Here is a 22,232-nt window from a genome sequence, read left to right as displayed (position 1 = left end):
TCCTCCCCACCCTGCCGCCCCACTGATACCCAGCAGTTCTCTATAGTTAAGAGTCTGTTTCTTTATTTTCTTCTCTCTCTTTGTTCCTTTGTTTTGTTTCTTAAATTCCACATAAGTAAAATCATATGGTATTTGTCTTTCTCTGACTGACTTATTTCACTTAGCATAGTACTCTCTAGTTCCATCCATATCATTGCAAATGGCAAAATTTCATTTTTTCCCCAAGGGTGAATGTTATTTCTGTATGTGTGTGTTTGTGTGTATATTACATCTTTTTCCTTTTTCTCAGATCTAGGGTTAGAGTTAGACTTAGGCCTAGAGCTAGGGTTAGAGTCCATGTTAAGATATGTGCCTGGCATCCTGCAGTTCAGAGACCTCTCCAGAGAATAAAACTCCAGTCTTCTGCTGGGGTGAAAATAGATGTAGCCATCTACTGAGTTGAAGCAAGGAAGGACTTGGGGCTCTAAATATTCTTTAAATAGATATTCAATTATTCCTTCTGTTTTTAATCTCTACCTTCAGACCCATTTTCAGATATATTACCAACTCTTAAATGTTTGGGTCTCCTCCAGAATAACTAAACTGTTTCTCAGATCTTCTTATTTTATGTTCAGGAACCTGCTTTCTCAGACCTAGGTTCAGGGTTGGAGTTAAAGCTTATGCCTGGCATCCTACAGTTCAGAGACCTCCCCAGAGGGTGAGGGTTAGGGGTTAGAACTAGGCTATGTTTAGTGTTCAGGTTAGGGGCATGTGCCTGGTACCTGGCAAGATTTCAGTCTTTATATGGCTGAGTAACATTCTATTGTATATATACATCACATTTTCTTTATCCATTCATCTATGGATGGACACTTGGTTGCTTTTGTGTCTTGGCTATTGTAAGTAATGCTGCAGTAAACATGGGGTTGCATATATCTTTTTGAAATTTTTTTCCTTGGGTAAATACCCAGTAGTGGAATTACTCGATCATATGATATTTCTGTTTTTAATTTTGTGAGGTAACTTCATACTGTTTTCTACAGTGGCTGCACCAATTTACATTCTTACCACCAATGCACAACGGTTCCTATTTCTCTGCATCTTTTTCAACACTTGCTCTTCCTTGTCTTTTTGATTCTAGCCATTCTGACAGGCGTGAGGTGATACCTCATTGTGGTTTTGATTTGAATTTCCCTGATGAGTGATGTTGAGGTCTTCTGCCCATTTTTTTTTTTAAGATTTTATTTATTCATTCATGAGAGACACACAGAGGCAGAGACACAGGCAGGGGGAGAAGCAGGCTACATGCGGGGAGCCCAACGTGGGACTCGATCCCGGGTCTCCAGGATCATGCCCTGGGCTGAAGGTGGCGCTAAACTACTGAGCCACCCAGTCTGCCCCTTCTGCCTATTTTTTAAATGAATTTTTTGGTGTTGTATAAGTTTTTAATGTTTTGGACATTATCCTTATTGGATATATCATTTGCAAATGTCTTCTCCTATTCAATAGGTTGCCTTCCTGTTTTCTTGATGGTTTTCTTTGCTATGCAAGGCTTTTTATTTTGATGCAGTCCGAATAGTTTATTTCCACTTTTATTTCTCTTGCCTCAGGAGACATATCTAGAAAAATGTTGCTAAGGCAACATTGTCAAAGCAATTACTGCTTATGTTTTCTTCTAAGAGTTTTATGGTCATGTCTCACATTTAAGTTTAATTCATTTTTAGTCTGTTTTTGTGTATTGTTTAAGAAAGTGGCCCAGTTTGATTCTTTTGCATTTAACTGTCCGCTTTTGCCAGCACCATTTGTTGAAGAGACTGTCTTTTCCCCATTGTACATTCTTGCCTCCTTTGTCATAGATTAATTAACCCACGAAAGCCTCTTAGGTTAGTATAGGGAGAGCAGCCTGCAATGTTGTGTGACTGTAGCCCCAGCAGATGGACTAGGGGCCAGCATTTGATCTGAGTGCTTACATCACCCAACTTTAAGTCTGTGGCAGCCCCAGACAGTCCCCTTGATAGCACAGGGATGAAACTTTGCTTAATGTACCCATAGCAGGGAAAGTGAGTCATTACAGCCAATTGTACTGAAGGCAAACATGGCTCAGCCACAACAGCAGGGTATACACAGTCCACATAAGAAGAAACCCCAAGAATGCCTGTTTCACCAGAGGGCATTCTGCTCTGGAGCACCACAGGGCTGCTTTTTTATAAGGATACTACTTTCAGGATGAGGAGACCAGTTGACCTTCCCAAAATGTAGTAACAAACACAGAGAGCTAGACAAAAGGAGGGGACAGAGGAGTATGTTCCAAATGAAAGAAGAGGGCAAAACCACAGCAAAAGCCTGAAATGAAATAAGCAATATGACTGACAGAGAATTCAAAGTTTTGGTCGTAAAGATAGTCACTGCATTGGAGAAAAGAGTGGAGGATTCTCAGTAAGACTTTCAACAAAGAGATAGAAAATATTAAAAAGAACCAGTCAGAGACAAGGAAGTCAGTAACCAAAAAAACAAACGAAAAACAAACAAACATACAAAAAAACACTAGATAAAATCGGTAGTAGAATAGAGGTTACAGAAGAACAGATCTGTGAGCTGGAAGACAGCAATGGAAAGTAACCAAAGTGAACAGACAAAGATAAAAGAAAACTAAAAATGAGAAGCCCATGATATCAAGAATTAACTTTTACACTATAAGGATCTCAGAAACAGAAAAGAGACAGATGGAGGCAGAAAATTCATTTGAGGAAATAATAGCTGAAAACTTCTCTATCTGGTGAAGGAAAGAGACATCTAGATCCAGGAGGCACAGAGATCCCCCTGCAAAGTCAGCTCAAGGAAGTCCACAACAAATCACATAATAATTAAAGTGCCAAAAATAGTGTTAAAAGACATTTTAAAAGTAGGAAGAGAAAAGAAAACCGTTCCATACAAGAGAAACCCCATAAAGGTATCAGCTTATTCTTCAGTGGAACCTTTGCAGGCCAGAAGGGAGTGGCATGCTATATTTAGAGTACTGAAAGAAGAAACCTGTGAAGAAGAATACCCTACCTGGCAAGGTACAGAATAGAAGGAGAGAGAGTTTCCTAGACAAACAAAAGTTAAAGAAGTTCATCACCACTAAACCAACCTTATAAGAAATGTTAATGGAAATTCTTTAAGTGGAAAGAAAGGCCATAATTAGGGGTAAAAAAAAAATTGTGGGAGGGAGGAATTCCACAGATAAATGCAAACATATAATAAAAGTTGTAGATTGATTACTTATAAAACCACTATGGTGGTTAAAGCACAAAAACAGTAAAATCAATTATATCTACAAAAATCAGTCAAGGGATTCAAAGAATAAAAGGATGTAAAGTATCACACCGTATATATAAAATGGAGAGTGGGAGCAAAAAGTCAGTGCTTTTAGAATAGATTTAAACTTAAGCATCCATTAACTTAATATAGTGTTATGTATATAAGATGTTATATACGAACCTATTGGTAACCACACAAAAGAAAGAGAAGAATCTAAGCATGATACTCAGGAAAGTCATAAAGCCACAAGGGAAGAGAGCAAGAAGAAGAACAAAGAAGAATTATGAAAACAACCATGAAACAAGTAACAAATTGAATTAAGTACTTTGTAACCTAACATATCCTAATAGAAGCAGAATTCTCCAGATTGATTAAATTTTGCTTTTATCTTTCTAAATTTCATCCTGTTGCTTGCTTTCACTAACTTCATTTTTTTCTAGAACTTAAAAATTGAATACTTCCTTTATTTTAGTATTTTTATTGTTATATCTAATGCTATATGTTTTCATCTTATAAGCTGCTTTAGCAGTACCTCCTGAATTCTAATGTTTTCATTATATTTATTTTCTTAAAGGTTTTCAATCTTGATCTGTATTTCCCTCAAGAATTTTAAAAGTGCAGTTAATAAAAACTTGTCTGGTTTTAAAATTTATAGTATTGGTACAATGAGTAGATTTCTATTTTGGGGGAAATTTGATGTCTGTATATGCTATGGTACATTTCATGAATTTTCTGTGCATTTGAAAACTGTCTATAGGGTTCAGAATTTGGCATATATATATATATTTGTATCCTGTATGTATAAGATATATCCTACTGATTTTTTTCCTTAATCTTAATTAATTTTCCTTAAATTGAGGGAAGTGAATATAGTGTCCCATTATTAGTATGTCTTTGTGTATTTCTCTTTGCTTCTCCAAATTGGAGGGTTGTCATATTACTGGGTGTAGACATGTCAATAATTATATCCTTGCTTAGTTTAATGGTCTATAGTTGGAATTTGTTTCATAAGTTCATTCTTTATTGCGTTTTGTGTTCTTCAGTCCTTAATATAGAATTACAATAGCAGACAGTCAATACAATAGAATTAGAATAGAAAGTAGGTGTGGACTTATGCCTGGTCATGAGTTGGTGTGATGGGTCTCCCAGCCTTTCCTTACATAGTTATCATTCCTGCTGAATGTGAATTTTCCCTCCTAAATCCTCTAATTCTTGATAGAAGTCATCAAGATTTGGCCTAGAGACCCCTCTAATTCACAAATTGTGATTCCCAGTTATACTTCATACCTTATTCATCGTTATACTTTTTGGAAGTAAGTGTGCTTTGGAAAAATTTAAAACCCCACCTGCATATTCTGACAGGTGGTTCTGTTCTTTGCCGAGCCTAGAATTAAAGAGCCACTCCTGTTATCCTTTGCTGTGTTCCATGTTTGCCCGTCCCTGGACCAAGTGCCTGATGACTTACAATTCACCATTCTGTGCTTTAGGACTCATATCTAGGTGGCTGTCCTGGGGCATCCTTCTGGAAGCAAACACTCCAGCAGTTCTGGCCAATAGTAACAAAGCACTCCAAACATGATAAAAGTCCATTAAAGAGTGGATGGAGGAAGATGAGCTTGAGGATTAAGTTTTGAGGAGGTGAGATGACCCTCCAGCACAGGAAGTGGGGATGACTCTGGCTCCCTTTCAAGGCTGGTATGGAAGCCAAGGCTGTTGAAGATGGTCCCTCTAGCAGGTGAAACGTTGTCGTTGAATGAGACCCTAATTATAGTGTAATGCTTTCCTCATGGATATAAATATAAAATATTAGACAAAGTATCCATCTCTCTGAATGGCTACTTCCTGATTGCAGAATGGCTAGGATTTTTGATGATCCATCTCTTCTTATTAATCCCACAGGGTTTCATAGTGAAAAATAAATGAGACTTATTTATGCTTGCAAATCAAATTGCCATAAAAGGTTATTTCAATAGACAGAGGCAAAATCATACTAAAATAATTTAGTAAAAATGGGAGCTAAGAGCATGCTTAATGGAACATGATGAGATTTAATTTTCTTACTATTTCCATCATTAAAGCTCCATTATCTTTTCTGAGACTTCATTTAGGTTTTCATCCACATGGCAACTTTGAGGCATTTGTGGGGAGCACACAGAAGCCTGTGAGTTCCATTAAAAAACAAAAACAGCTAATAATATACTGTTCTTTCATTTTTGCTATTTGATATCACTGTCTTACATCCAAAGTATCTTACATTCTCTTCCTAACCTGATCTCTTTAAACTTATAAGTATCATTATCTAAGAGCTTTCATACAAAAGAAGTTTGATTCTAGAGTTGAAAACAAAACTAAGACTTACCGATAAGGGTCTCTGAAGTGCAGAAGCTCTGAGGATTTTTAAGAATTCCTAATAAATTTATAATTTATTTATTTATAAGTTATAATTCCTTTGGCTCCAAGTATATACTCATCCCTCTGTACATACCCAATCTGGCTTTCAGTCATCACCCAGAACCAGCCCCTACAAGGGTGAGATAATTGGCCCTCAAGCATATCCACAGCTAAATCCTATTTGTAGATAGTAACACAATCAGAAACAGTATTAGCTTTTTACAGACTGTACAACTTCATAGGTAGGGATAGGTAAGAATCCATATATCGGAAAAGTCCCTAGAAAGTAGTGCAGCTTCTGTTTGGTATTACTAAAAAGACAGAGTGTTGGTCTTTCCATCCAGAGGTGGACTTTGGTTACTTTAGGTTCTGTCTGAATTCCATCCAATAGGGGCGAGTACAAGCAGAAGATGACACACTGAGGTCAGGTGATGAAGACTGGCCATGGATAAGGTGAGGAGCTGAGAGAAGCTAGCAGGGAGTGGGCCCTGGGGAGCTGACCTAAAAAATGACACAGAGCCACTCCTGCCCACTCTGTGCAGAGGTGATGTAACTGATTTATTCCTGTGAGTTATAGTGACAATGTACTTCCAGCTTTTAGGGATTTTTTAAAAATTTTATTTATTTATTTATTTGAGAATAAGAAAGTGGCAGAGGGAGAGGAAGAAGCAGGCTCCCTGCTGAGTAGGGAATAGGACATGAGGCTTCATCCCAGAACCCTGAGATCATGACCTGAGCCAAAGGCAGATGTTTAACCCACTGAGCCACCCAGGCACCCCTTTAGATTTTTTTCTTAATTGAAGTATATCTAGGTTGTTTTTAACTCCACTGAATCCAAAAGAAATTACTCTCCCAGGCACTTATTATTAGCTGAGATTTAGTATGGATTCCAAAAGTCTTAGACAGCTGTTCAGAGTAGTCAGCTTCAGGGTGCCTTTGGAATGTACCATTTCTGTCAACCTCAGGTTCCCAAGTCCCATGGTTGGTGCCCTTCCTCAAGTCCTAGACCTTTCCAAGCCTGCTGGTTGTTCCTGCCCAGCTCCATTCCCATCTCCCTAAAACCTTTTCTGGTCTTCTTAGCTTGCCAGGGTCTCACGCCCCCTGTATGTAAGCATAGTCAGCACACCATGCTCCCCTCAGCCCATTCTATTTCCTTGCCTTCCCGCTGGATGATCAGCTTCCCAAAGGAAGGTGTCTGGTGTGGGTTGGGGCATGTCATCATGATCTAGGGTGGGCCTGACATGGGCTGGTCTTTAGTAGACCAGGAATTGATATTCAAGGAATGACTAGGAATATCGAAGGAATGACATTCAATTGTGTGCAGTGATCATTCATTTTTTTTACCTTCAAAGTAGTATATACTATTTTCTGTAACACAAAAGGATATCAACTGGGCAAACTACTCAACATAATGAATAGTCAGATTGTTCACATATTTATAAAGGTTTTCAGGTCTGTTTGTGTGTGTGTGTGTGTATATATATATTCATATATATGTATATATACATGTATGTATTTGTGTTTTAAAACTTATGCAAATTCACATTCAAACTACTTTAAAAAAATGAGAGCTTACATTCATTCCGTCTGAGGCAGTTCTGTTTTCTGTATTGTAAAATCCTGTGATTAAGAGGATAATAATTCCTAAGCCTTCTTTTCTGCTTCCCTCTCACAATACTTATGTGATGAAGTTGGACTTCATGGTAACTCAGGTGGCATGTAGTATTTAGGATTCTTCTAGGGGCTGAGGAAAGGCAGGATTCTGAGGACATTGTTTCACCCAACAACCTTTTGTTCTTAGGTTGATTAGGTGCTTGTTGAAAAGATGGGGATAGGGGATACCTGTCTTGTGCTAAAACTCATATTTGAGTGATCTTTGCTACAATCCACAAGCAAATATTTGAGACTGCAGAACTGTTCTGTTTGACTATAAGAAAGCATAGAGATTTGATATTATTTAACCTCACTTTGAAATATTCATTTAAAAAGCGTCAGAGACAAAACTTGCGAGCTGCAAAATAAAATATGTGCTTTAATTGGGAGTTTTTGGGATTACAATCCAGGAGACAGAGGTTTGATTGAAATAAAAAATGTGCTGTGGAGAGACAAAGGAGGTTAGAGTTTTTAAAGTGGAAACAGGGATCCCTGGGTGTCTCAGCATTTTGGCGCTGGCCTTTGGCCTAGGGTGGGATCCTGGAGACCCAGGATTGAGTCCCATGTCGGGAGCCTGCTTCTCCCTCTGCCTGTGTCTCTGCCTCTCTCTCTCTCTCTCTCTTTCTCTCTCCCCCTCTCTCTCTACGTCTCATAAATAAATAAATAAATAAAATCTTAAAAAAAAATGGAAACAGAGGAGGTGCTTGGGTGGCTCAGTCTGATAAGTGGCTGACTCCTGATTTTGGCTCAGGTCATGATCTCAGGGTCCTGGGATTGAGCCCCATCTCAGGCTCCCTGCTCATGTGCTCCCTGCTCATGGGCTAGTCCTTCTGCTCCTCTCCCTGCTTGCACCCTATCTCTCTCTCTCTTTCAAATAAATATATAAAATCTTTTTTTTAAAAAAAAGTAAAGTGGAAAGAGAGGATTTACATAAGTTATATTGAAGAAAAGGTGATTGATGCTGATTATCTACAGTTACATTAATCTACATGTGATTGGTTGCTAGGGCTAATGTTAGACAGAAAATCCATTTATGTCCATTATAAACTAAGTAGATTCTTTGACTTTTAGCTGAGTTTAGAGAAAAAGAATCTGAGAATTTGAGACAAGATGTGCATGAGCCCCACCTCCTCAATATCCTCCTGGTTGCATTATAAACAACTCTCAGCAGTGCTTACTCCATTGTCTTCTCTCCATTGCCGGAAGACACAGCATTGGGTTTAGCATGGAAGGATGTTAAAAGAGAGGAGGACCTTGGAGGTCAGCCTGAAACTCCAGCAGGGGACTTCTCACTGGTTGCCCACTTCTGCAGGTGTCAGGGGAAGGGCTTGCCCTTCTGCGTGACCCTGCTAGAACTCTCAACCCTGCATCTGGATGTGGCAGCTTGTGCAAAATAATGAGTTGGGTGCTCTGTCTTGCTCAGTTGCTGGCAGGGAAGGGCTCCCTATCCTCTGTGTGGCTTTAAATGACATTTCCAACTGTCTGAGGTTTTGCCTCTTGCCCTGCCCTTGGACCTGGTGACGATGACTTGGCTCAAAGTCATTGCAGTTGGAGTTGTTCTGATGGAGCAGAGCCTACATTGTGTTGAACTTCAGAGCATAGTGACGTGAAGTATTTCAGAATTGAAGCTGTAGTGATTATTTCTTCTGCTTTTGGTTCACAACTGTCTACAACTCTCTACAACCATGAAACCAACGCTGGTACTAGAAGGGCAGAGAGAGATTAAAGAAACAGGCAGGTCACTCCAGGGTGGAAGGTGGCAATTTAATAAGCAAAGGGAACTTACATACGTGGCTTATCTTGGATGGCAGCAAGGCAGTGGATCTCTGCACCTGTCTGCCAAACATTAAAAGTTTATAAATAGAGGCCTTAACTGGGTTCAGTCATCTATACCGTGCAGGTGTTCTCAACACCACATCACTATCTCGAGGCTATGTCTCTGAAGCAACCTCTGGGAGCTGGGTAGGCCAGCAGAACCCACATTCCAAGGACGGGGAGTTGGTGAGGAGCCTCCAGTTGCCTGGAGTCAACTGGCAGTCACATCTTTATGATGACTTTCCCTAACAGTTTTCAAGGTATGTTTTTGTGTATGTGCACGTGTGTGTTTGGTTTGGTTGTTTAATGTGCCACTTGTGCCCTGAGAGATGAAATTCTAAGATTAGCCAATAAGATTGGTGATGAATAGACTCCAGTCCTTCTTGAGTGGCATATGCATGTCTCAGAAACCCAGGGACAGCTCAGGGAAGCTGCCCTAAAGATCAGCTCCCCCTCTCTGTGCACCCCACACAAACAAACTTGACATGCCCATCCATTTTGTCACGCAAGTCAACAGAATGGAGAATCCCATGTCAGCTGGTCTGTGCAAGGGGACTGCACATCTTTTCATTTGCAGCTAATCAAAATTCACACCCAGGAGGGGCTGTGACACTATTATTCCATATACTCATGGGGACTGTTGGCGGGGGGGGGCTAGGTGAGAGTGTGGCAGCAAGAAAACAATCCTAACACATGTGATCCATGAATTGAGAAATAGCTTGAAGGGCTTGGCATGAAACTGAATCCTTTGTTCCTCTCCTCCCTGTCTGTTGAGAATGGCATGAATTACCTGGGGGCTGATACTAGGCAGTGCTGATAGGCAGGGCCCTGAGTTGTTGTCTTTGTGCATCTCCCATTGACATGTTGGTCAGCATTTATTTGGAGGCACCCAGTGGCCAGATACATACTGGGTCACTTGGCTGACCTTTAGTTCCTATTTGAGGTGACCAGCTGCCCTGTGATGCAGAGACTTTGTGTTTTAGCATCTGGAGACTTGGGCTGGCACCCTGAGCTTATCCTTTCTGGGCTCATTTTTCTTTCTTGAGGAAATCCAGTAGTCCCTCCTTTCTTCCTTCCCATCCTCCCCAGTCTCTCTCCCTTCTATCCTTTGTCCTTCCCTATTTAGCACTCATTCTAATTTCTGATCTTCTCTTTGACCTGCTTGAAGAAAACTTATTGAAGCTATCTTGATATGTAATTTCTTGAGGCTAAAGCTCATTTATTGAGATACAAGAATTAAAAATATGAAAGTCCCATACCCTTCCCTGTCTCTTCCTCCCTTCTCCCTCATTCCTGAACTTAAGGGACTTCCCAGGGACTGGTGGGACTGTTGCTTTGATCCAGAGGCAGTGAGTATGAACAAATGGACACTCCATAGATGAATCTTGGTTGTCCAGCATACAGCCAAGACCCCCATAGAGGTTTGTCCCAGAACAGATGTCGAAGAAGGGTATCTGGTTTCGGCTGATATCTCAAGGTCCTTATGAGATGCCCAGACTGGCTTGGTCTAAGAAATTAATTTAAGCTCTCAGTAGCCCCCTTCTAGGTTCCAAAAATGTAAATGGCTACGTTCTTCCTTGGTCATGCTGGCCAATCTTCTGACTCCTTTGGAATCTCCTTATTTTTCTTGTGTTCCCAGCACATGCCCTGCTGTCTGCTCAGTATCTGTTTTTTTGATCCCTTCTTCCAAACCTTTTTCCAATACAAGACCCCTTTACCCTGCCCATAATTGTCCAGCATGACCCATATTAATACTTTTATACTTGTACTCAGTTTATGCTTGTATTAGAGTATCTTCAATTCCAGTTAATATTTTGGGTCTTTGCTGAAATTTTTTTATTATCTAGGAGATGAAAAATTTCTCAGGTGATTTTTATCCCATTACGACCAATTTATTCCCCAAGATGGTATACTTTCTATCATTGTGTGGCCAAAAATGAGTGTATTGAATATTCCAAATGATTATACAAATATTATACAAATATGATTGTTGTTATCTAAGTAGAGTCTAAGAAAAGGAAAGCTGATTGCCCTCGGTTATAGAGATTGAGAACAGAACTGTGATCATACATAAAATACCAAGTGTACCAAATTCCAGGGTGAGTGACAAAGGTCTAGGCTGCCTTATGCTGCTGGTTTGTAAATATCCAATGTATGTATTTGCAGTTCCCTGACGTCTGATTTGTTACCTGCTCAGAATAATTTATTGGAAAACGGTGTTCCTTTAAAATTTCAACTCAGGTAGTGAGATGGCTAGGCCTTCATTGCCACCTTAGAGACAGCCCTGTGCAACAAAAGCTAGTTGAAATATCCAGTGTGATCCAGACATTGTGTGCTTTTGGAGTGTGGGAGGTCAGTAGGTATTATGTTGAGGCATTCCTATGTCCTCAGAAATAGCCCACCTACCACTAGCAGAGAGATGTTAAAGGCAACTGAATCCATAGCTCCTGGGAACAGTGCCTATATTATTACTCCAGTGTTTGCAACCAGTTTGCAACCGTATATATATGTCATGCTGTATACACACACACACACACATACACACACACACATATATATATATATATAAGTAAAAAAGTAAAAAATAAAAATCAGTTTTTAAAGTTGCCTACTTGACTCTGCATTCCCTGATGTGATTTTTAGAACTGTGAGGACAAAGTTAGGTGATGGGGAAGGAAGAGGCACTTCTGAGTTGAAGTCCTGGTCTACTCCTCATATTCTCTAATGGGGCCTCAATTTCCTTACCTTTAAAATCAAGAGATTGAACTCGAAAGTTCTCTAAGATTCTTCCAAAGTCTGTTAGTATGATTCTTGCTTCACTTAGCTTAGCCTACTGGTTTGAGGCAGGCCAAGGGTTCTTACTTTCCTCAGGCTGGTTTCCTTTCTGCTTTACTACGCTGTTTATGTGCACTGAACACCTGGGTTCAAATAAACTTGCCAATCACCACTGTCTTTCTCCTGCAGACTTTGCTGGTACTCCTTTGAGACAGGAGTCGTGATTACTAATACTTGGTAAACTCCCAGTGTGGGCACATTGCAAACTGCCATTGCAGAAGACAGCTGTTAATTGAAAACTGTCTTGTGATAATTGAATGTATTGATATTATCATTCACCCTATGTAATATTTTCTTTCTTTAAGATGGGACACTTCTTTATATTCGTGAGCAGTCATTTTTAATGGAGGAGTGCCATTAAAATTGTGTCAGCATCAGGGCACCTCGGTGGCTCAGTCAATTAGGCATCTTGCCTTTTGCTCAGGTCATGGTCTCGGGGTTCTGGGATTTAGCCCTGCATCGGGCTCCCTGCTCAGCAGGGAGTCTGCTTCTCCCTCTGCTCCTCTCTCATCTCGTGCTCTTTATCTCTCAATAAATAAAAAAATCTTATAAAAATTGTGTCAACACCTTTCAGAATTTTTGGAGTATGTATTTTCCATGCTGATGCAAGTGCTTCATGAGTTCTTGACAACTATTTCACATGGGAGAGATTTTATGTATTTTATTTAAAGTAGGAAGGTCTGAATTTATCATTTATTGCAAATATTCAAAAGTAAGTATGTACCTATTAAACTTCTTGAGGAAGATGATTTTTGTTGCTCAAGAAATATTTATCAATTATTTAATTGAAGGCAATTTCTATTCAGTGACAAGTTAATTCCCTGACGGAGAATCCCATGAGCTACCTGTCCCTTCCCCAGCTGTATTCCCCTGAGCAACTCTGAGCCAGTTTGTTTTCCCGTTAATTTACCAGAGGCCTCCACCTACCAGGCACTGCACCTAGCACTGGGGACATGATTAAAAATCTCAGTCCTGCCCTCCAAGGGCTCGGTGTTAGGCAAGGACTGGATGAGCCACCAGTCATGCAGTAGGCTGTGATGAAGTCAGGCACAGGAAGGTGACGATGGCACTTTCCAACAAGAAGGGCAGCCATCCCCACAGCTCCTGGCTTCAGCAAACAACATCTAGCCTGAATTTTTTTAAGAGTGAAAATTGGTTTGTCAAGGCTTTATTTTTGTAACATTTTACAATTATCTATTATTTTGTCAGTGCTAGGGATGTGACAGGGGGCGGAAGGAGTTGTGTGTCTGGAGGCATGCTTGTATTTTCTTATCCCCCCCCCCCCCCCACTTCGGGCCTGGGTTAGCTCAGTTGGGGCATTGTGGGGCAGTTGGGCCTGTCAACACCCCCGGCGGGCAAATGACGGGCACAGTCTCCCCCTGGGGACACGGGTCCCTGCTGCTTCCCTCCATCCCCATTGCCCGGGCTCTCCTGCTTGAGCAGCATTGGCTCTGACCCAGTGTCCCTGCCTTGAGGCGTAGAGTCTTAACAGGAGCCCAGAGGATAGAAGTTTCCTCTAGAAGCTTTTAAATAATGTGAAAGAGCAGGAGGGCTGAGCAAGCCAAGTGATCACAGTTAACCTGCCAGGAGGGTATCCACAGCACTCTGCCACTGGGGTTGAGTGAGGACTGGAATTCTCAAGCTGAGCTCAGTATACTGATTGGCAAGTGGTACCATTTGGTCCCACAGCCTCCCTTCTGTGCCAGCTGGAATGTATTGCTAATAGGAACTTGTATTTGCTGCTGCTAGAGGGCCTCTATAATAATCTGTCAGTCAAATTAAAAAATTTAAATTCTTTTCTCTCTTATCTTTAATCAGAAATATGATGACCCAAATAAAAGAAGGGACTTAACTCAATACCTCCAGGCTTTTAGGGCCAGAGTCCCACGTCTTTGGCTACGGATGGGGAAGAGCATGCTTGAGGTTCTCCCTCAGCCTCCAGAGAGCCTGCTAAGGCCCCAGCAGCCCTGACTGCAGGGCAGAGGGGCTATTTGGCTCTTTCACAACTGCTAGAGCAAATGCCCAGTGGTAGTGACTGCAGTACCAACTTCATACCCCAAGCATTCCCCCTTCGGATGCCCAAATCCTGGCCTTGCTCCCCAGGACCCAGGAAATCCCGTGTATATATATATTTATGAGGGAAATGAGAGAAATTGATTTTAAATTTGTGCTCCTTCCAGCTTGTTCTCTTTCCTGTTTCTTACCTCCAGGAGTCAGAATTTGGCTCAATAAGTCACGAGGATATTTCGAAAATCCATGATCCAGAATCCACGATTCTTCTCTGGGATTGAGAGCACTGGAGTTACAGGCCCCTCACTAATGCCATCCCCTGGTTCTGGTGGCCTCCCCACCCTTCCAGCCTTTGAATCCCCCAGGCTCTGGACAAACTGGATGGTGGGAGGCCATGACTCTCCCCCTTGGGCTACAGTGGACTCTAGTATGCTCCTCGGGCCTGCAGGCCCCAGGTTTAGGCCCTAGGAATGGGGATGAGTCCTACCACTTGAGAAATAAGAGCCTGGTTAGCAGTGGAGCACAGGAAGTGAGAAGCAGAGACTCTACTGGGAGCTTGTGGCAGTCCCAGCCAAAGATGCCAAGCACCCTATCTTTGGCAGAGGAGAGCTTAAAGAGGGGGGTGGGGGAGAATCAAGGGGCATTTATCGCTGATGGGGTGTGGGAGGCGGGAGAGAGGCGGTAGCTCCAGGTGATTCTAGGATTTATGGCTGCTTGGTCGACAGATGGTAGAGCCCTCATTGAGATCGGAAACCAAAGAGGGATGTGTGACAGGGAAGGACAGGATGAGTTCAGTTTAGATGCTGTTGAGTTTGAGCTGTGTGTGGTACAGCCCTGTGAAAAAAAATCAATAATATGAAAAAGTGTCCTCTTCTCCAATACATTTATTTCATCTAAATGCTCCGAAGCGTCTTTTATGGGCTCCAGATGTCTTGGGATCTAGCTGTATGGGAGAAGGTATAAAAAGGAAAGTGAGTGGACACCCCACTCTGTCCTGGAGCAGCATCTTTGCACCCTGTGAGCACGTGCACAGTACACCAGCATCCTGTAGTACAACGTGCAAACACTTTTTTCCCTGAAATGTGATCTCACTGTGTGTTGAATAGGATAGGCCCGTGTTTCTTCCCAAGAGATTATAAATTTCACGTGCATAACACTGGAATGTGCTTCTGCTTTTCAGCCTCCCCTTGGATTCTAACCTCCCAGGGGACCAGTGATTGTCTTTTAATTTGCTGTCTTTGGAATTCTGACCCCACACCAAGGGCAAGAGAGTGTGACTGTGGTTCATCATTACTTTCAATTGCTAAAGGTGTTTCCTGCCTTGACTCTTGAGACCCCTGCCAATCTGTTGAGTCTGGCCATCTGAAGTCTTCTAGTGCCACTTCCGTCCTCAGATATTAGAATAAAGTATAATGCTTTGTTTACAATGAGACCGCTTTGGGAAGGCTGATCATTCTTCAGTAGTGTTTCCTTGCCTTGCCCTTGGCAGTTCAGAGCTGTCCTCTTTAAGAACTGAAGCAATTAGTTTCGAGAAGGCTGATTCTTCAGGGTCCAGTGCTCCCCTGCCTTTCATTTGCTGAAGCTGTACATTTTAATGAAGTTGTTTCATCTATGTTGCCAAACACTAGAATTTTGCTGCTTCAATTCTAATTATCTCTACTGGCAAACGCTACGTTTTATTAGAACTCTCAAGTGCTCTGTTTATTAAATGTCCATACATGATGGCATTAGGCACACAAATTAGGTCAGCCGTGCTTATTGATGGGTTATGTATAAAGGAGTTAAATACTTTCGTCATAATCCTAAAATGCAGTGGGATTGCCTTTTGTGGCTTTGTGCACCATCAGTGATGCCTTCTCTGATGAGCTCAGCTGCCTTTCTTACCCATCTGCCAGGGCTAATGCTGGTGTCTGAGCAATGGGGCTGTGGTCGGGAGCTTAAGTTACATATTTCCAGCCTTTGGAGTAATATTCTTTTCTTTCTTATAGTTGCCTACCACTTCCATCTTCCTTTGTGGGTTGTAGGTCTTACAACATTGTGGTATATATGGAGGGCTCTCACAAAGCTGGGAGATGCCAGTGGTGGTGGCCCAGAGAGGGCGGTGCTACCATAGCAGCCCCAGCTCAGTATTTCTCTGCTTCTTTCTACCCCCTAACCTGGGCCCCTTTAGATTCCCCCCACCTCACCCTGTGGGTCTTCAGGTGGTATGGGTTTACCTGGGATGCGCTGGTGGCTCTGATACTGTCTCTCCTCCCTTGTAGCCCATCACTGTGGTCACCAGGCAGTGCTGTAGGGTGATTAGGTGCATGGCTTCTGCCATCCCACGGACAGTCTCAGCTTCACTGTCGAAGTGTCGGGTGATTATTGGCAAGTGACACTTCACCTCGCTAACCTCAATATCCTTATCTGTAGATAAAGGAGAACTGTAGCCACTTCAGTGTCTCCCTGAGGATTAAATGAGATGCATTGCAGGTTACGTGCCTGGGATACAGGCCATGGCACAGAGTGCCGATCTACAAATTGTCAGCACTGCCTTGTCACTCGCCTTGGGCCCACATGGCTGCTTTACCCTCAAGGGCCAAGATCAGCACAGAGGCTGCTGGTGCCTAGGCCCCCTGACTCTGTGCCAAAGGTCCTGTTGCAAGTCCTCAGCCACTTCTTTCTCTGCTTGCACTGCTTTACTTGCATGCATTGAGACGCCAGTGGTGTGGACTCCTTTTATTCATAAGCCATGAGGATTAAAAAAAAAAAAAAAGACATCAGGACTTTATCCAGCCTTCTATTACCATCTTTTTACTCTGGAACTCAGTCCTAGCTTTCTGGGCAGAAGGGCTGCCCTAGAGGAGCATCTAATGGGGAATCCAGTGTTTAATCAGGATCATCCCTCCCCTCTGACTCTGACCTAGCATCTTTGAACCAAATTTGAGTTTCCCTTTTGTCTTTACACCGCTTGCAGAGTGCCTGAGAACAACCATGGCCCCACATATGTACCCCCCTGTTTTCTCCCTTCCTATAATCCTTTACTCTGACTTTCAGTTACTGTGGTGTTTTCCAATGCATCATTTACCCCTATAGGCTAATAGGGTTGTGAACAGCAAGAACAAATCTTATTAAAGTTGCTAAGAGAAATGAAATAACTCAATTTGATAGAAGTTAATGGAAGTGTGTTTAACTCATTTCTATACCTTCTCAACCACTCTTTGCATGTATTTCATTCTTCCTGGGAGAAATGATGACATGGGCCACAGTAGTAGCTATGTTAGCTCCCCCCCCCCCCCCCACCTCCCCACCGCTGAGAACTACAGCATCCTCTGGAGCAGGAGCAGGGACTCCTTCTCCCCAGCACTATGGAGGAAGCATATTTATATACAAGAGAGAAGAGTACCTAAATAGAATTCTCTACTCTTTACAAAGCCTTCACTTTATATTAAAGGCCATAGTGGGGATCCCTGGGTGGCGCAGTGGTTTGGCGCCTGCCTTTGGCCCAGGGCGCGATCCTGGAGACCCGGGATCGAATCCCACGTCGGGCTCCCGGTGCATGGAGCCTGCTTCTCCCTCTGCCTGTGTCTCTGCCTCTCTCTCTCTCTGTGTGTGACTATCATAAATAAATAAAGAAAAAAATATTTTAAAAAAGGCCATAGTGTATGAATGGTTTGAAAAACCAACAACAAAAAACAATAATGTTTTTGATAATGGCTAGAAAAGAAAAGAAACCATTTCTCCCAGTCTGGCTATAGGATTATTGGTCTCTTTTTTATTTCTTGCATCAAATATCTTATCCTAGAGACCGTCAATGAATATAGTTCATTTTAATTATCAGAGCACACCTTGGCTTTATGCCCCTCTGCAAACTGAATTGTGGGGCTGGCAGAGGCCTTTATTTTGCAGGGACTCTGGAGTCCAGGAACCTGGTTGGCCAGGGTACAGTCCTGGGTTCATAGTGTTCAGGGGTAGTGAGGATTTGGATAGTTATCTTTCATACTAAAGAAAATGCCTATACCAACAAGTGGTACCCACCCTATGAGTATAAGGGAAAACTGAAGCATTGGCTTCACAAGGAGGCAAAAATATTACCACGAACATCATAGAAAAGGTGCATTTAATTGTAAGAAATGTGTATATCGGAGGAACAATGGATTTCTCGCCAATGAAACTGACCTATATTTGCTGACAGGCTAGTCTTTGAAAAAGGAACATAAGTGTTATTTTATCGAATGGGACCAAAAAAAAGTGAGGAAAAAAAACCCCAAAGATTTATTAGCTTCTCTTTTCTTGACTAGAATAGGTTTCCTATGTATCATTAGTTACTTTATCATGAGTAACATGTTGTGTCATCTTGTGCTTATTAATCACCCTTTCCTTCCAGCCAACTATATGAATAATTAGATGAAATTGATGGCAGACCATTGCTTCCATATTCATCTTCTTAAACTGGTGTCAGTGGACCATTCAGACATTAACATCTACTCTTAAGTGTGTGTTTCTAAAGAAATGTAGAAATTTTTAGGCACCAGTATTTGAAAAGCAAACCCCTTTAATATCAAGCAGACCTAGATGGTGAGACCAGTAACATCAAGTGACTGTCATTACTGGGAGGCACACATTTGGTGGCAGAGCAGCTTCAGAGCTAGATGCAAAGTTGGTGTCTCTGTAAGCTTTGGAAACCATGTGTCCATCAAGGGTCCCCTGGTCACTCTGATGCATGTCATCACTCTGTGACCTGGTAGCTTTATTTTGTAACCTCAGTTACTTTCAGGTGTGGTCTCCTAAGCTCTACCTAGTTGATTCTAGTCACTCTGACTCTTCTGTCACCCATCTAAAGCACAGAGGGCTGTGTGGTTGTCACTTAGCTTGTAGGTAGGGACTGCATGCAGTAGTACTGGTGCTCTGAATGATTCGTGCTGCCTCCCAGCTGACTTAACTCACTGATGGGGAGTGCCTTACCGCAGGAGGATCTGCTTCATTAGAGCGCAGAATGATAATCATTTAACCTTGTGCAAAGAATGAAGGGATGGAGGTCACTTGATCATTTGTCTCTATCATGATGTAATTGCAATTCTGTATAGTTATGATGAAAATTGTGATCTATTGCAGGAGCATCAGGAGAACATCCTGGGTAACACCATGCAAAGTGTGATTGCATTGCTCAACAATCTGGTTGCCTGCAAAGATTCAAATATGAAGCTGCTTTATGAACAAGGTACATGCTTCTTAGAATTCATTTTGAGTCTTGATTTTTGCCTATTTGTTATTTTCCTCATCATACATAGCAGGGACTCGGGAAGTGCTATTCAAAGTTGACAAAGTAGATATTTGAGAATCTATAAATAATATTAATGTTATCAGAAAAAATAGGAAATGTGGTGAGATTGTGGTAGTTTCTCTAAGTTCATTTATTTTCCTTTAGGGCTCAAAGTTTCCTTCCTCCTGTAGGAATGTTATAGATGAGAAACCAAGAAGTATAAGCATGGTAGTTAGGCTTATTGCTATCAATCAGAATAAAAACATATATAGTTAGTCCAAGGCATCTTGGAAAATGAGATTGGAGGAGTTGAAGATGGCATTATGTTGCATCTTATGCATACCTATAACATTAAAATTAAGAATTTTAAAGACTTTATTTTTTTAGACCAGTTTTTTCTAATTTTTTAAAAAAAGATTTTAGTTATTTATTCGTGAGAGATACAGAGAGAGAGAGGCAGAGACATAGATAGAGGGAGAAGCAGGCTCCTCACAGGGAGCCTAATGCAGGACTCGATCCCCAGACCTGGAATCACACCCTGAGCCAAAGGGAGACGATGCTCAACCACTGAGCCACCCAGGAGTCCCAGACCAGTTTTAGTTTTAAAACCACATTGAGAGGGAGAGACAGATTTCCCATGTAACCCTTGCCCCCATTTATGGCCTCTCCTTTTAATTGTCTTTTTATTCTCTATAGTTTTGTCTTTTCCAGAATGGCATAGTCAGAATACTACAGTATGTAGCTTTTTAAGACTGGTGGCTTTCACTTAGCTATATGCATTTCTGGTTCCCGCATGTCTTTTCATGTCTTGTTAGCACATTTCTTTCCAGCACTGAATAATACTCTATTTGTCTGGGTATACCACAGGTTTTTGTTTCGTTTTGTTTTGTTTTTAATCCATCCCCCAGTCGAAGGACATTTTGGTTTCTTCTAGACTTCATAGCAAGGATGTTGTCATCTAAATTAAGTCTAGATATACATGAGACCTGTTGGGGAAATTTTTGTCTGGTGTAGCTCCTTTAATTTTGGTCCTCTCAAACTCAAAGACCTGTGAACTGAGGATGCAAGTTGTCTTCTATGCCACATTTCTAGACTACAATGAGGAGACATGGAAAGAAGGACCATCATAGGAACTCTCATTTAAATGGAAAAACCAAAAGTACATAGCTGTCACTGATGCATGACAGTTCAAATTTTGGGCAGACACATTTCCTGAGTCATGTTTGTTCCACAGCGGGAAAAAAAAATCCCTTGCTTTGAGAGTAGTTCTCCCTGCAAATGCTTCTCTATGGTTCTTGCCTCTAAATTCTGGATTCTGGTTCTTTTTCTATAAGAATGGCTCATATTTGGGCAGCCTGGGTGGCTCAGTGGTTTAAGCGCCTGCCTTTGGCCCAGGGCGTGATCCTGGGGTCCTGGGATCGAGTCCCACATCGGGCTCCTGGCATGGAGCCTGCTTCTCCCTCTGCCTGTGTCTCTGCCTCTCTCTCTCTCTCGCTCTATCGTATATAAATAAATAAAATAAAAAAAAAGATATTTGTAGCTGAGTAAGATTCTAAGCCTGATTCCTATCTGTAGATGTTTGGGGTCCTACAACCTCTTTTCATTCTAAAAGCAATTACCCCTGTTCTTTTTAGTATACATCAGTGGTGCTTCTTACAATATAAGTCTAGCAAAATCTTTGTTAGTTTCTTATAAGCATTTTTTCCAGTTTTATTGAGAAATAATTGGCATAACATCACTGTATAAGTTTAAGGCATATGGCATGCTGGTCTTTTTTTGCATATATTGAGAAATGATTACCATGATAAGTTCAGCTAACATCCATCTTCTACGGATAGGATAAAAAGAAAAGAAAGAAGAAATGCAAATTTTTTTCCTTATAACACAAACTCTTAGCATTTACTCTTAACAATTTTCCTATATATCGTACAGCAGCATTAGCTATAGTCATCAGGTTGTATATTACATCCCTAGTACTTACGGGGGGGGGGGGCTTGTACCTTTTGACTATCCTCCCCCCAACCTCCACCTTTAAGTAATTGTAAATAATGCTGCAATGAACATGAGGGTACAGCTATCTTTTTCATTTAGTATTTTCATTTCCTTTGGAAATATTCCCAGAAATAGAATTGCTGAATTATATGGTAGGTCCATTTTTAATGTCTTGAGGATCCTTCATCCTATCTTCCATAGTGACTGCACCAATTTACTTTCTCACCAACAGTGTACCAGGGTCCTTTTTCTCATCCATGCCAGCATTTGTTATTCCTTGTCTTTATTGAAGGTGGCCATTCTAATAAGCATTAAGATGGTATCTCATTGTGGTTTTAATTTTCATTTTTCTAATGAGCATCTTTTCACTAACCTTTTGACCTTTTCTGTACCTTCTTTGGAGACATGTGTATTCAGGTCCTTTACTCATTTTTTTATTGGGTTACTTTTTTTGCTATTGAGTTGTATGGTTTCTTTTTATATTTTGGATATTAGCCTCTTATCAGATGTATGGTTTGAAAAAATTTTCTCTCATTTCATATGCCTTTTCACTTTCTTGATGGGTTCTTTTGCTATATAGTTTTTTAGTTTGATGTAATCCCACTTGTTTATTTTTGGTTTTGTTGCCTATGCTTTAGGTATCACATAAAAAAAGTCATAACCAAGACTCATGTCAAGAAGCTTTACTCCTATATTTTCTTGTAGGATTTTCTTGACTTCAAGTCTTAAATTTAAATATCTAATCCATTTTGAATTAATTTTCATGAGAGGTATAAAATATTGGTCCAGTTTCATTCTATCTCTCAAGTATTTTTAGCTTTCTTGTCAAATATTAATTGACTATATGTGCTTGGATTTATTTCTGAGCCCCTCATTCTTTTCCATTGATCTATTTGTCTGGGTTATTTTTGTTAGTATCATAGTGTTTTGATGACAACAGATTTATATTCATGATTGAAATCAGGAACTGTGATGCCTCCTGCTTTATTCTTCTTTCTCAGGATTTCTTTGGGTA

At 41.1% G+C, this 22,232-nt stretch overlaps 1 protein-coding gene across 4 annotated transcripts in view; it reads left to right on the top strand.

Moving 5' to 3' along the window:
* Nucleotides 1-22,232, top strand: part of ULK4 (unc-51 like kinase 4) — a 603,320-nt gene that overhangs the window by 343,286 nt on the left and 237,802 nt on the right. For all 4 annotated transcript variants that reach the window (XM_038570533.1, XM_038570534.1, XM_038570535.1 and 1 more), the window contains one exon: nucleotides 19,078-19,183. In XM_038570533.1, coding sequence (XP_038426461.1) covers nucleotides 19,078-19,183 — 106 coding nt within the window. The remainder of the gene's footprint in view (nucleotides 1-19,077; nucleotides 19,184-22,232) is intronic.

Source organism: Canis lupus, chromosome 23 (assembly GCF_011100685.1).
Source record: "Canis lupus familiaris isolate Mischka breed German Shepherd chromosome 23, alternate assembly UU_Cfam_GSD_1.0, whole genome shotgun sequence".
Lineage (NCBI taxonomy): Eukaryota > Metazoa > Chordata > Mammalia > Carnivora > Canidae > Canis > Canis lupus.
This window is presented reverse-complemented; position numbering and strand designations above follow the sequence as displayed.